The sequence below is a fragment of the Anguilla rostrata genome, chromosome 11 (assembly GCF_018555375.3).
Source record: "Anguilla rostrata isolate EN2019 chromosome 11, ASM1855537v3, whole genome shotgun sequence".
Taxonomy (NCBI): domain Eukaryota; kingdom Metazoa; phylum Chordata; class Actinopteri; order Anguilliformes; family Anguillidae; genus Anguilla; species Anguilla rostrata.
In genome coordinates this window covers 7,006,454-7,018,828 of record NC_057943.1, presented here as the reverse complement: position 1 = coordinate 7,018,828, position 12,375 = coordinate 7,006,454, and the positions used below count along the sequence as shown (strand labels likewise).

Genomic DNA, 12,375 nt, shown 5'->3' with positions numbered 1-12,375 from the left:
TGTTCCTCGTTCGGTTTCCACTCGCCCGCCGCGTCGCGCGGCTTCTCCTCGCCGCCCGCGGGTCTCGTCGCGCGTACCGCCGGAGTTTTTTTTTTTTCACGCGTAAAAAGTAGATTTATAAAAACTCTCCCCTTGGCTCGTGCAGGAATTTCACGCTGCATTCTGAGGTTTTTTTCCGAGCAGAAGAGAAAAACGCGTAATGGAGAGAAATGTTCTGCGTGTGCGCACAGCCAGCCTGCGCGCCGCGTGATTCATGGGAACTTGTCAAACTTACTGCTGGGCTCGACCGAAGGCGTCCGGCGCCGATGTTTTCATCGTCCGTCTGAGTTGGCGTGACAAAAACACGCCGTGCTGTCTTCGCCGTTCGCTGCTTTGCTTTTTATTTTATTGCTGTCTTCCCGCTTTTTCTCATTTCCTTTTTCCCTTTTTTATCCTCGCATAACTGCAGAGCAAAAGCGCCGTAAACCTCAGAAGTTTGTAATAAAAACAAATAACAAAAAAACAGAACGCGGTGGCGTTTTGAAGCTCGTTTCTTTTCCGTGGAAGCGTTCCTGTTGATTGTGGCTGATCCTCTTTTTTTCCCCTCTCTCTCTCTCTCTTCTTTTTTTATGAAAAAAACAGAAGCGGTTCATTAAAGGGCTGAGACAGTACGGCAAGAACTTCTTCAGGATTCGCAAGGAGTTGCTGCCCAACAAGGAAACGGTAAGGGAGGCTCTGTTTTCTCTCTGTAGGGAAAGCCAAAACCCCGTTGAGTCCCATGAAGTCAATCCCCTTTATTTTTCCTGAAACTGATATGCATGCTTGTTTCACTGTTGCAGTGTGTTCAGATTGTATTTTTTAAATGACAGTTTGAGACCTTGTTGTCGCTATGTGTTTTTTTTATTTATTCCTTAAAAATAGTTGTCACCACCAAGTTAAATATTTAAACAAACCTGCGATAAGTGCATTGTTAGTGTGCATGGGCTGGGGTGGTTAATATATGGAAGTACTCCTAGTGCTAAATGTTTCTTACTGGGAGAAAGTTTTTATTTTTTATTTTTTTATTTAAAACTTCTTTGCCTTTCCCCCATCTGTTTTACACACATCACTCAAGCCTAATTGCGACCTCTGACCTGGAACTGATTGTTTTGGTTTCAATTTCCTTTGCCGTGCGGTGTCTGCCACCACCGCACACATTCATCACCCATCAAACACAGCCCGTCAGTGAACCTGTCAATCAAAACCTGCCTGTTGCTCAGAGGAAACTGAGCTTTTTATCACCTGAGCAAACGCTTATTTCACCCAGAACAGGTCATTTTCCCGCCTGTAGCGCTCCTGTTATGTTTGGTTTTGGGATGCCTGATGAAGGTCTTCGCGACCAAAATGTTTTGTTACTAATGTAACACTTTCTTAGAGACTTTTAATTTCGGTGTGCGGATATTATATCCTTCTCACAAATGCTCTGTGCACATTTCTTTAGCTGTGCACGATTAACTTTATTTTTTTAAACTTTATTTATTTAAATGAGGACTTTTCTGCTTGTTTCGTCATCATTGGCGGCTGATGCCCCCCCCCCTAGCGTCCCCTCCGCTCGGCACGCGTGGGTTTGTGATCTCGTTAGCGGGTTCCCAGTAGCAGCGGCGGCTAGCGGCTAGCTCCCGAGCAGGAGCACTACGCAGTCAGGCTGTGATTAATGGCGGTGAGCGGAAAGGTCATCACCGCCCACCCGCCCGCTCTCTCTCTCTCTCTCTGGGCCTCCGCGGAGTTACGCAACGCCGCCGTGCGCGTCGCCCGTCAGCCCGCTCGTCTGGGGCCGGGCCCGACGCCGTCGCGGCGCACGCCTGTCATCAGGCTCTGCTCCGCGGGAGGGGACTGCACGCGGGCTGGGCGCACGGCTAACGTAGCATCGCCGCTAGCCTGTCCCGCGCGTGGAACGCTCGTGTTTTTACGTCGCTGCCATCGGGCCGGCTTTCACTCTGTCGCATGTCCTACATGAAAAAAAAACATACATATGCGTTCTGTTGTTCTAGGTCAGCTGAAAAAGAACACGGGGTAAACTCTGGAAAGGGCACAGATTGCCCGCTGCCGCTCGTGCTTTCTGTAAATACACTAATACTTGGCGGTCTGCTCACTGGAACGCGTCGGTGTTCTGCTTCAGGGGGTCACATTGACCTTTTTTTTTTCCCTGTTAATGTTTTATTTATTTCCCCCGACAAATGCAGATGGAATAGCAGCAGCCTGTGACCCTGGTATTACCACCACTCAGGAGTTACAGCTAAGTAAATACCTAAACAAACTCCTGCAGTGTGCGCACATACGTGTGCACACATACACAGCGTGTATGTACAGTGTGTACATACAGTACATACCCACTGCTGTCATTGGTGGACAGCCTGTTTGCACCGCGTTTGGGTTGATTCTCCAGATTTCTGAATGGTAAATCTGCATGTATGGGGGGAAAAAAACACAAGTGCACTATTAATGGGAAAATAACTTTTCTTTTTCCTAATTCCCTTTTTTTAACATTCCCTGGGTATTTAAATTTGTATTTAAATGGGACTTTAAAAGCAGCCGCCTGCAGATGTTGTGATGCAGATGTGCAGAGTTTGAGGCTTTGGGGAGGCCTGTTCCTCAGGGGCAGCCGTGTTTGTGTCACGGTCTCTGTGCTGCTCCCGTATGCAGTCCTGTGGGGAGCTCTCTCTCCCCCGTACGCAGACGGGACGGTTTTAATGAAGGGTTACGTAACGCGCCTCGTGGAGGCTGGCTCGGCTCGCCCTCCTCGGCGACCTTGTCATCGTAAAAAAAAAAAAAACAAAGAAAAAAACATTTGAACGAGTGAGAGTTAACCCTGCCCCCTGGAGCACGCCCAGTGCCAGTTAACCCCGCCCCCTGGAGCACACCAGTGCCAGTTAACCCCTCCCCCTGGAGCACCCCAGCGCCAGTTAACCCCGCCCCCTAGGAGCACCCCAGTGCCAGTTAACCCCCTAGAGCACCCCAGTGGTACGCCCGAGCACCCCAGTGCCAGTTAACCCCACCCCCTGGAGCACCCCAGTGCCAGTTAACCCCGCCCCCTGGAGCAGCTCTACATCGGCGTACACCCTGGGCATTGCATTAAGAGAATGAGAGAGAGAGAGAGAGGCGCGGGGACTACACCGGGCTCAGTACTTAGGCCCAGGTACTGCAGCGCACTTCATTAAGGGCTGGGTGGAAGAACTAGGTATTGTAACTGTACACATGTTTAGTAAATCTGAAAATCAATAGTTGGTACGTATATATTATTGTGGTCCCCAACTCCCCAATATTACACTAATGCTTCAGCCATTTTCAATTCTTTTGGACAGTCTTCAAAAAATATAATAAAATTCTTAAAACGTTAAATGCAGTCACACAGAGCATGTAGGCTAGTTGCTATGTGAGAAAATATATTTACTGTGAAAATAACAATTTCCTGGTTGTTCAAAAATGCGAAACAAGAATTCTCTTAATACTTTCTGCTTTTACGCAGTACCAGGCCTGTGAAACTGGGCCCTGTATCCCACCCTCTGATTTCATTTTCCCCTGATTTCATTTTCCACTCTGATTTCATTCCCCCCTCTGATTTCATTCCCCCCGATTTTATTTTCCCTCTGATTTCATTTTCCCCTCTGATTTCATTCCCCTCTATGATTTTATTTCCTCCCCCTGATTTCATTTTTCCTCCAATTACATTCCCCAATTTCATTTTTCCCCTCTGATTTCATTCCCCCTTTTTTATTTTCCCCCTCTGATTTCATTTTCCCTCTGATTTCATTTTTCCTCCAATTTCATTCCCCCCTCTGATTTCATTCCCCCTGATTTCATTTTCCATGATTTCATCCCCAATTTAATTTTCCCCCTCTGATTTCATTTTTCCCTCTGATTTCATTCCCCCATATGATTTTATTTCCTCCCCCTGATTTCATTTTCCCTCTGATTTCATTTTCTCATTACATTCCCCTATTTCATTTTCCCTCTGATTTCATTCCCCCCGTTTTATTTCCCGCTCTGATTTAATTTTCCCTCTGCTTTTATTTTCCCCGATTCCATTTGTCCCCTCTGTTTTTATTTTTCTCCTTTTCCCTCTGGTTTCATTTCCCCCTCTGATTTCATTCCCCCCTCTGATTTCATTTTCTCTCTGATTTCATTCCCCCCTCTGCTTTCGTTTGCCTGGGCTGCCTTGCCGTGCTCTGTAAATCCCTCCTGCGTTGAGCTGCGTTTTCCTCTCGCGCTCGTGTGTTAATCAGTGCCTAGCCGTTCCAAGCGGCCCACGCACAGCAGGTCAGGCTCCGCGCGCGTCACCATCAGCTCTGATTCGGTTACACATTCCAAATGCCTCTGCAGGGAGGCCCGAAATAGACGCTCCGCACGCGCCTGCTACTGTACGGCTCTTGTGTTCAGTGCAGGCCCTTATTCGCCTTGAAATTACAGTACGTTATCAAACAGAACTGAAATTGCAAGTACATTTGTACACATAGAGCACATCTTACACTGTAACTGATGAAATGTGCAGTGTTTTTATATTGTTGAATGTATATTAAAGCAAAGCGATGTACTGTGTGCGGAAGGGGAGGAGCCTCCTGTCGTTTCCTTATCGCGGTTTTCTTGTCCTCTGAGTAGACGGGGAATTGCTCGACCCCGAGCGCTTTGCCTCGGCCGCGAAGACCTCGAACTGAAAGCTGCTGAAAAACCAAAGCAAGTTTTAGACAAAAAAAAACACCGCGTTTTCGGACTGGAAAATAAGAACAATCCATGGGAGCCGTGCTTTCCTGCTTTCCTGCTTTCGGGTCCAAAAACAGGCGAAGGGCTTTCCAGCCCGGCTTCCTGTCTGTTCCGGGGCGTGAGAGCTGGCGTTGCAGGCCCGAGCAGCCTTTGTGCTGGGGCTCTGCCACACACACAGCAGCTTATATTACAGCTGCATGTGTGTATGCAGGAGTGTTCCTGTGTCAGCGGCTGCTCTCTAAATCCCAATGTATCCCCCCCCCCGCCAAAATAAGTAAATAAATAAATAAAAATATGTGTGCGCTCGGAGGGTTTGAAAAGAATGCATTACCAGTTCCGTGCTCGCTGAAACGATCTGCCGTTCCTGGCTGGATGTTCCTGGGGTGCTGTTTTTTTTTGGGGGGGGGGGCGTTGGGAGATGCACATATTCATGAGTGCGAATGTGACGGCAGCAGCGGCTGTGTTATTTACTCTGTATGGCCTTTCTGCTCGACGGAAGAGTTCCTCTCCCTCTCTCTCCCTCTCTCTCTCTCCCTCTCCCTCTCTCACTCTCTCTCTCGCTCACTCTCCCTCTCTCTCGCTCACTCACCCTCTCTCTCTCTCTCTCTCCCTCTCTCACTCTCTCTCGCTCACTCTCCCTCTCCCTCTCTCTCTCTCACTCTCTCTCTCGCTCACTCTCCTCTCCCTCCTCTCTCTCTCTCGCTCTCTCCCTCTCTCTCTCTCCATTAATACCTGCTCCCACGAGCAGCACACGGCCAGATTCATCCTGTGCAGCCGATCGAACGCAAACTGCTCTTTAAATGGGGGGGGAAGGGGGGCAATAACCAGAGGTAGGAAATGCATGGTTGCACACGCACCTTTGACTTTTAAAAATAAAAAAATAAAATAAAATCCAGCTTTCTCCTGCAGCTGAAAAAGAGCTCCCTCTTGCTTTGGGTGAAGAGCTGGCCTCTGTGCCCACAGCCTCGCAGTCTAAGTGTCAGTTGGTACCCCTGGGGGGGGGGGGGGGGTCTGATTTATCTTCCTCACGGTCCTCTGCTCCTCCTCTTGCTCTCTTAAAGATTGCATAAAGGTTGCATAAGCCTGGGGGGTAGAGCAGCACAGTTCAGTTTTAAGGTTTAAGTAACGGTGGGTAGCGTTTTCTACTGTTACTCCATTTCTGCTTTTTTTCCCCTCCTCCAATACATGGCATACACATTAATAGGGAATGTTTAAAAAAAACAATAAAAAAAACATTATGTGCCAGAAAAAGCTGACCTCACACGAATTGGGTTGCTTGGCCCGAGACCGTGTGCAGATCTGACTGCAGCGCTAACTGAGGGGGGCGGGGGCGGGGGGGGGGGGGGTGTACGGAACATTCCGGGCTGTTGTCCAGGATGGGAGAGAGAGACACGGTGTGCCTCTGCTGCTGCTGCTGCTGCTCGCCCCGCCCTGATTATCTGCGTTTCCCATAAAGCCCCAGCCCTGCCAGGCATGAGCGCCCAGCCCTGAGTAAACACTCCCAGCCCAGCCCAGCCCAGCCAGCCTGCCTGCTTTCCCCCAACGCTGCTTTATAATAAAGCCAAATCAAGGACAAGGGCAGGAAGCGCTCGCCTAAGTGCGTGCGTGCGTGCGTGCGTGTGCGTGCGTGCACGCGTGTTTCCGTAGCTCTGATTGGCTAGCCGGTTACCCGTGAAATCGCACCGTCTCATCTGCTCTGATATTAGAGCACATAGAGGTGAACTGAGAGTAGCTGAGCATTCTAATGCTGATGTCACAGTCGCTACTGATAACTGGAAGCCGTGGCGTTCCATAGAACCCTGAGGGTTCTGAAAAAAAACATTCCAGAATCAACCAGCTCTTCGGAGGGTCTAAACACCGTTTGCGCTCAGTTTTGAAACGGTGGAGCACGGCAGGTTTGGGCTCCCTCCAGCCCCGTCCTTCTCCGCGGGACGGCGGCCGAGGCGGCGGCGGCGGCGTTCTTGGCGCGCCGCCCTGTAGCCGGATTTCGGCGGGGTCGCTCTCCGCGCGGACCTCAGACGTAATTCACTCCGGCCGCCAGCCTCCAACCGCGGCTCATGAGTCTAAATACCACGGTGGCCCTTTTAATTAAAAGGCTTGTTTTTAATTAAAAGGAGCTTTGCGCGCGTTGGGGAGCGGCTGACGGGGGTTAGAGGAGGCCGAGCGGCGGTTGTTTCAGGGATGTTAAAAATGTCACAGGGCTGGTGCACTGTGACTGTTTTTACTGGCATTTCCCTTTTAGGCATGGGAGGTGTGGGGACATTTTTTTTCTTTTCTTTTCTTCTTCTTTCATATTCTTAAAATGCCATGGGGGTATGTAATGTAAGTACGAGCACCGCCTCCCACCCCCCCCCCCCCCCAAGGAAAAACAGTTTTAATGTAGGTAGTACAGAACAGGAAGTGGAGAATGCAGCTGAGTGGGTTTTGTTGCAGCTTTGATGTGGTTGTGTGACAGCTTTAAAGCTGCCTGGTTTTGTGAGGGGGGGGTTTGGCTGTGTGTGGGGGTGCTTGGGCGGGGGAGGGGGCAGGAGATCCACCTCCTGCTACAGTGTGTCTGTCTCAGCACGGGCTGTTCTTATTGGCAGAGGCAGCAGCTGCAGGGAGAACGCAGACGCAGGTTTTCCTGCTCGTGTTTCTCTGACCTGTGAAAGGAGAGCTCGTTCGCCCTCTCCAAACGCAGCGGGATCCGCTACCTACTCAGCACCCCGCCACGGCCTGCCTCTCTGTCCAAGGCCATTTCACTGGTCACACACCGCTCTCACACACTCTCTTCCTCGCTCTCTCTCGCTCTCTCTCTTTCCTGCTCTCTCTCTCGCTCCTGGTCTCTCGCTTTTTTCTCTATCCTGCTCTCTTTCTCTCTCTCTCCTGCTCGCTCACTCTCTCTCTCTCTTTTTCTCTCTCACTCTCTTTCTCTCTCTCTCTGCTGTGGGTTATACCTGCAATTTATGTACTAATAAGAATGCAGGTAGTAGGCATATGTAATGCTGTAATGTTTATACTTGCTGTGCATTAGGTCACATGCCCCATCCATCAGGTAAAATAAATGTACACAGTACGGGAAACGGATTTAAAAGCTTTGGCATAAGCTGCTGAGGCATTTTTAGCTTTGGTGATTTGGCTCGTGCATCACTAGTTTTATTTTGTCTTAGTGTGATGTCACAGAATGTTGAGTTTATATAACACGTACACTCACACATTCACACACACACACACACGCGCATACGCACGCACACACACACACACACTCACACTCACACACACACACACACACACACACACAATCTCTTTTCCTTTTCTTTTTGCTGACTCTGTATTCAGACGTGTCGGTGCGTGAGTTCCCGGGGTCTGTCTGAAACAGAGACTCTTCTGCAGCTGTGTGGAGCTCACAGACGCTGTGCTTGTCCGGGCCGATCACATTAAAATTGTACACATTCCACCGTCCGTTCTACTCTGAACTGCCGGGTAATTCAGTGTAGCTTTTTTTTTTTTTCCTCCCGCTTGTTTTCCACACAGGAGGGTTTGACTTGTCCTGCAGACAGCGTTCTGTCTAACCTTGCAGTGTCAGCAGTGAAGGCAGGGTGATTTTTGGGTTGCCTTTTTCCCCGGGTTCAATATCCCCCATTCTGTAGTGCTGCAGTGAGCCTGTCCTCCATGGGCCCTGTCAGCGGGACCTTTAGGACCCGGATGGAGGAGTCGGTGTGGGATGCTGATTTGGGGAGATAGTAGATGGTTCCAGTCTTCAGCCACTTTTCCCCCTGAAATGCAGCTTCCATTTAACCCATTGACCCTTCCCAGGAAGTCAATAATAGATGAATGGAAGTGGCTGAGGAAGTAATGATCCAATGCAGCATGTTGTCGCAGGTAGAATTTAGCACGTACTGCAGGTTTGGTGTAAACTGTGGTAAAGGTGTAGCTGCAGCGTGAGTGTGCAGCTGGTTTGATGTAAACTCTAGTAAAGGTGTAGTTGTGGCTGCAGTTTGGGTGTGCAGCTGGTTTGATGTACGGGTGTAGTAAAGGTGTAGTTGTGGCTGCAGTTTGGTGCAGTGTTATGTACGGGTTAGTACGGTGTAGTTCCGTGTGTTGGCTGCAGTTTGGTGTGCAGCTGGTTTGATGGAACTGGTGAGTAAAGGTGTAGTTGTGGCTGCAGTTTGGGTGTGCAGCTGGTTTGATGTAAACTCTAGTAAAGGTGTAGTTGTGGCTGCAGTTTGGGTGTGCAGCTGGTTTGATGTAAACTCTAGTAAAGGTGTAGTTGTGGCTGCAGTTTGGGTGTGCAGCTGGTTTGATGTAAACTCTAGTAAAGGTGTAGTTGTGGTGCAGCTGGTTTGTTGTACGGGTGTAGTAACGGTGTAGTTCTCCGTGCTGTGGCTGCAGTTTGGGTGTGCAGCTGGGTTGATGTACGGGTGTAGTAACGGTGTAGTTCTCCGTGCTGTGGCTGCAGTTTGGGTGTGCAGCTGGTTTATGTACGGGTGTAGTAACGGTGTAGTTCTCTGTGCTGTGGCTGCAGTTTGGGTGTGCAGCTGGTTTATGTACGGGTGTAGTAACGGTGTAGTTCTCCGTGCTGTGGCTGCAGTTTGGGTGTGCAGCTGGTTTATGTACGGGTGTAGTAAAGGTGTAGTTCTCCGTGCTGTGGCTGCAGTTTGGGTGTGCAGCTGGTTTATGTACGGGTGTAGTAAAGGTGTAGTTCTCCGTGCTGTGGCTGCAGTTTGGGTGTGCAGCTGGGTTGATGTACGGGTGTAGTAACGGTGTAGTTCTCCGTGCTGTGGCTGCAGTTTGGGTGTGCTGCTGGTTTATGTACGGGTGTAGTAACGGTGTAGTTCTCTGTGCTGTGGCTGCAGTTTGGGTGTGCTGCTGGTTTATGTACGGGTGTAGTAACGGTGTAGTTCTCTGTGCTGTGGCTGCAGTTTGGGTGTGCAGCTGGTTTTATGTGCGGGTGTAGTAACGGTGTAGTTCTCCGTGCTGTGGCTGCAGTTTGGGTGTGCAGCTGGTTTTATGTACGGGTGTAGTAACGGTGTAGTTCTCCGTGCTGTGGCTGCAGTTTGGGTGTGCAGCTGGTTTTATGTGCGGGTGTAGTAACGGTGTAGTTCTCCGTGCTGTGGCTGCAGTTTGGGTGTGCAGCTGGGTTGATGTACGGGTGTAGTAACGTGTAGTAGTCTCCGTGCTGTGGCTGCAGTTTGGGTGTGCTGCTGGTTTATGTACGGGTGTAGTAACGGTGTAGTTCTCTGTGCTGTGGCTGCAGTTTGGGTGTGCTGCTGGTTTATGTACGGGTGTAGTAACGGTGTAGTTCTCTGTGCTGTGGCTGCAGTTTGGGTGTGCAGCTGGTTTTATGTGCGGGTGTAGTAACGGTGTAGTTCTCCGTGCTGTGGCTGCAGTTTGGGTGTGCAGCTGGTTTTATGTGCGGGTGTAGTAACGGTGTAGTTCTCCGTGCTGTGGCTGCAGTTTGGGTGTGCAGCTGGTTTTATGTGCGGGTGTAGTAACGGTGTAGTTCTCCGTGCTGTGGCTGCAGTTTGGGTGTGCAGCTGGTTTTATGTACGGGTGTAGTAACGGTGTAGTTCTCTATGCTGTGGCTGCAGTTTGGGTGTGCAGCTGGTTTATGTACGGGTGTAGTAATGGTGTAGTTCTCCGTGCTGTGGCTGTAGTTTGGGTGTGCAGCTGGTTTGATGTGCGGGTGTAGTAACGGTGTAGTTCTCCGTGCTGTGGCTGCAGTTTGGGTGTGCAGCTGGTTTATGTACGGGTGTAGTAACGGTGTAGTTCTCCGTGCTGTGGCTGCAGTTTGGGTGTGCAGCTGGTTTGATGTAAACTGTAGTAAAGGTGTAGTTGTGGCTGCAGTTTGGGTGTGCAGCTGGTTTATGTACGGGTGTAGTAACGGTGTAGTTCTCCGTGCTGTGGCTGCAGTTTGGGTGTGCAGCTGGTTTGATGTAAAGGTGTAGTTGTGGCTGCAGTTTGGGTGTGCAGCTGGTTTGATGTAAAGGTGTAGTTGTGGCTGCAGTTTGGGTGTGCAGCTGGTTTATGTACGGGTGTAGTAAAGGTGTAGTTCTCCGTGCTGTGGCTGCAGTTTGGGTGTGCAGCTGGTTTGTTGTACAGGTGTAGTAATGGTGTAGTTCTCCGTGCTGTGGCTGCAGTTGGTACGGTCCGTACAGCCTGGTCCCCGCACTCTCCCGCTCCCTCCCTCCCTCCCTCCGTGTTCTCGCCCTGGCTGTAACCGATTGGCTCGCTGTCAGAGCCGGGCCTTGTGTGGCTCCCTCACAGCTGTGCCAGGAACAACAGAAAGCATCTGTTCCAGCGAGGGCCCGGGCGGGACCACAGGGTAAATACATGACTTCAGCACTAACGGCCACCCTGCACACACAGCCCTGCGCTGGACAGGGAGGGCCTCCCCCTCTCTCTCTCTCTCTCTCCCTCTCTCTCACTCTCTCTCTCTCTCTCGCTCTCTCCCTCTCTCTCTCTCTCTCTCTCCCTCTCTCTCACGCTCTCTCTCTCTCTCTCTCTCTCTCTCTCTCTCTCTCTCTCTCTCTCTCTCTCACCCTCTCTCTCTCTCTCTCTCTCTCTCACTCTCTTCCTTGCCCTCCCTCTCCCTCTCTCTCTCCTTCCCCCTCTCTCACTCCTTCTCTCCCTCTTCTTTTCTCTCACTCGCTCCCTCTCGCTCTTTCTTTCCTTTTCTCCCCTCTCTCTATCCCTCCCTCTCCTGCTCTCTTTCTCCCTCTCTCTCTCCTTCTGAGTTTCTGTCTCCCTCTCTTTCTCGTTTTATGCTTTCAGAGAATACACAGGGATTAAAGGAAATCATTTTTCTAGGCCTGTGCGTGTAAAATAAGAGATGCATGGTTTCCATTGGTGAGAGCTCTCTCCCCTCTCTCCCCTCGCTCGCTCGCTCGTTCATCGCTCGCACCATGTGATCGGCGGTTCCGGGCAGGGTCAGGATTGAAAGCAACATCAGCTCCGAGATGTGAGCTTAAGCCCCCCGCCTTGTCGGCTAATCCACCCCCCCCAGAAATGTCCGGGAGATGGAAGCGCTCTGAAACATCTCTTAATGCCGAGCTTATGTTGTCACTGGCTGCAGCTCTCCAGCACAGAGCCTTCTGCAGCGGGGCTGTAAAATAGAGCTGGAGAGAGAGCTGGGGGGAGAGAGGAGAGCTGGGGGGAGAGAGGAGAGCTGGGGGAGAGAGGAGAGCTGGGGGAGAGAGGGAGAGAGAGCTGGGGAGAGGGGAGAGCTGGGGAGAGAGGAGAGAGAGCTGGGAGAGGGAGAGAGAGAGATGGGGAGAGAGGGGAGAGAGATGGGGGAGAGGGAGAGAGAGGCTGGGGAGAGGGAGAGAGCTGGGGGAGAGGGAGAGATGGGGTGAGAGAGGAGAGATGGGGGAGAGGGAGAGAGAGCTGGGGGAGAGGGAGAGCTGGGGGAGAGGGGAGAGAGAGATGGGGGAGAGGGAGAGCTGGGGGGAGAGAGAGAGAGAGATGGGGGAGAGGGAGAGAGAGCTGGGGGGAGAGAGGAGAGAGATGGGGGAGAGGGGAGAGCTGGGGGCGAGGGGAGAGAGATGGGGGGAGTGGGGGGAGATGAGAGGGCTGGAGAGAGATGAGATGGGCAGAGCTCGGGAGAGAGGAGTGGATGAGCTCATGCACACACTTCAGTGTTATTTCGGGAGTGTGGCAGAGGAGTGTGGATGGAGGAGG

At 51.1% G+C, this 12,375-nt stretch overlaps 1 protein-coding gene across 11 annotated transcripts in view; it reads left to right on the top strand.

The window, feature by feature from the left end:
* Window positions 1-12,375, top strand: part of LOC135235352 (arginine-glutamic acid dipeptide repeats protein-like) — a 180,992-nt gene that overhangs the window by 150,583 nt on the left and 18,034 nt on the right. For all 11 annotated transcript variants that reach the window (XM_064300775.1, XM_064300774.1, XM_064300777.1 and 8 more), the window contains one exon: window positions 622-702. In XM_064300775.1, the coding sequence (XP_064156845.1) occupies window positions 622-702 (81 nt within the window). The remainder of the gene's footprint in view (window positions 1-621; window positions 703-12,375) is intronic.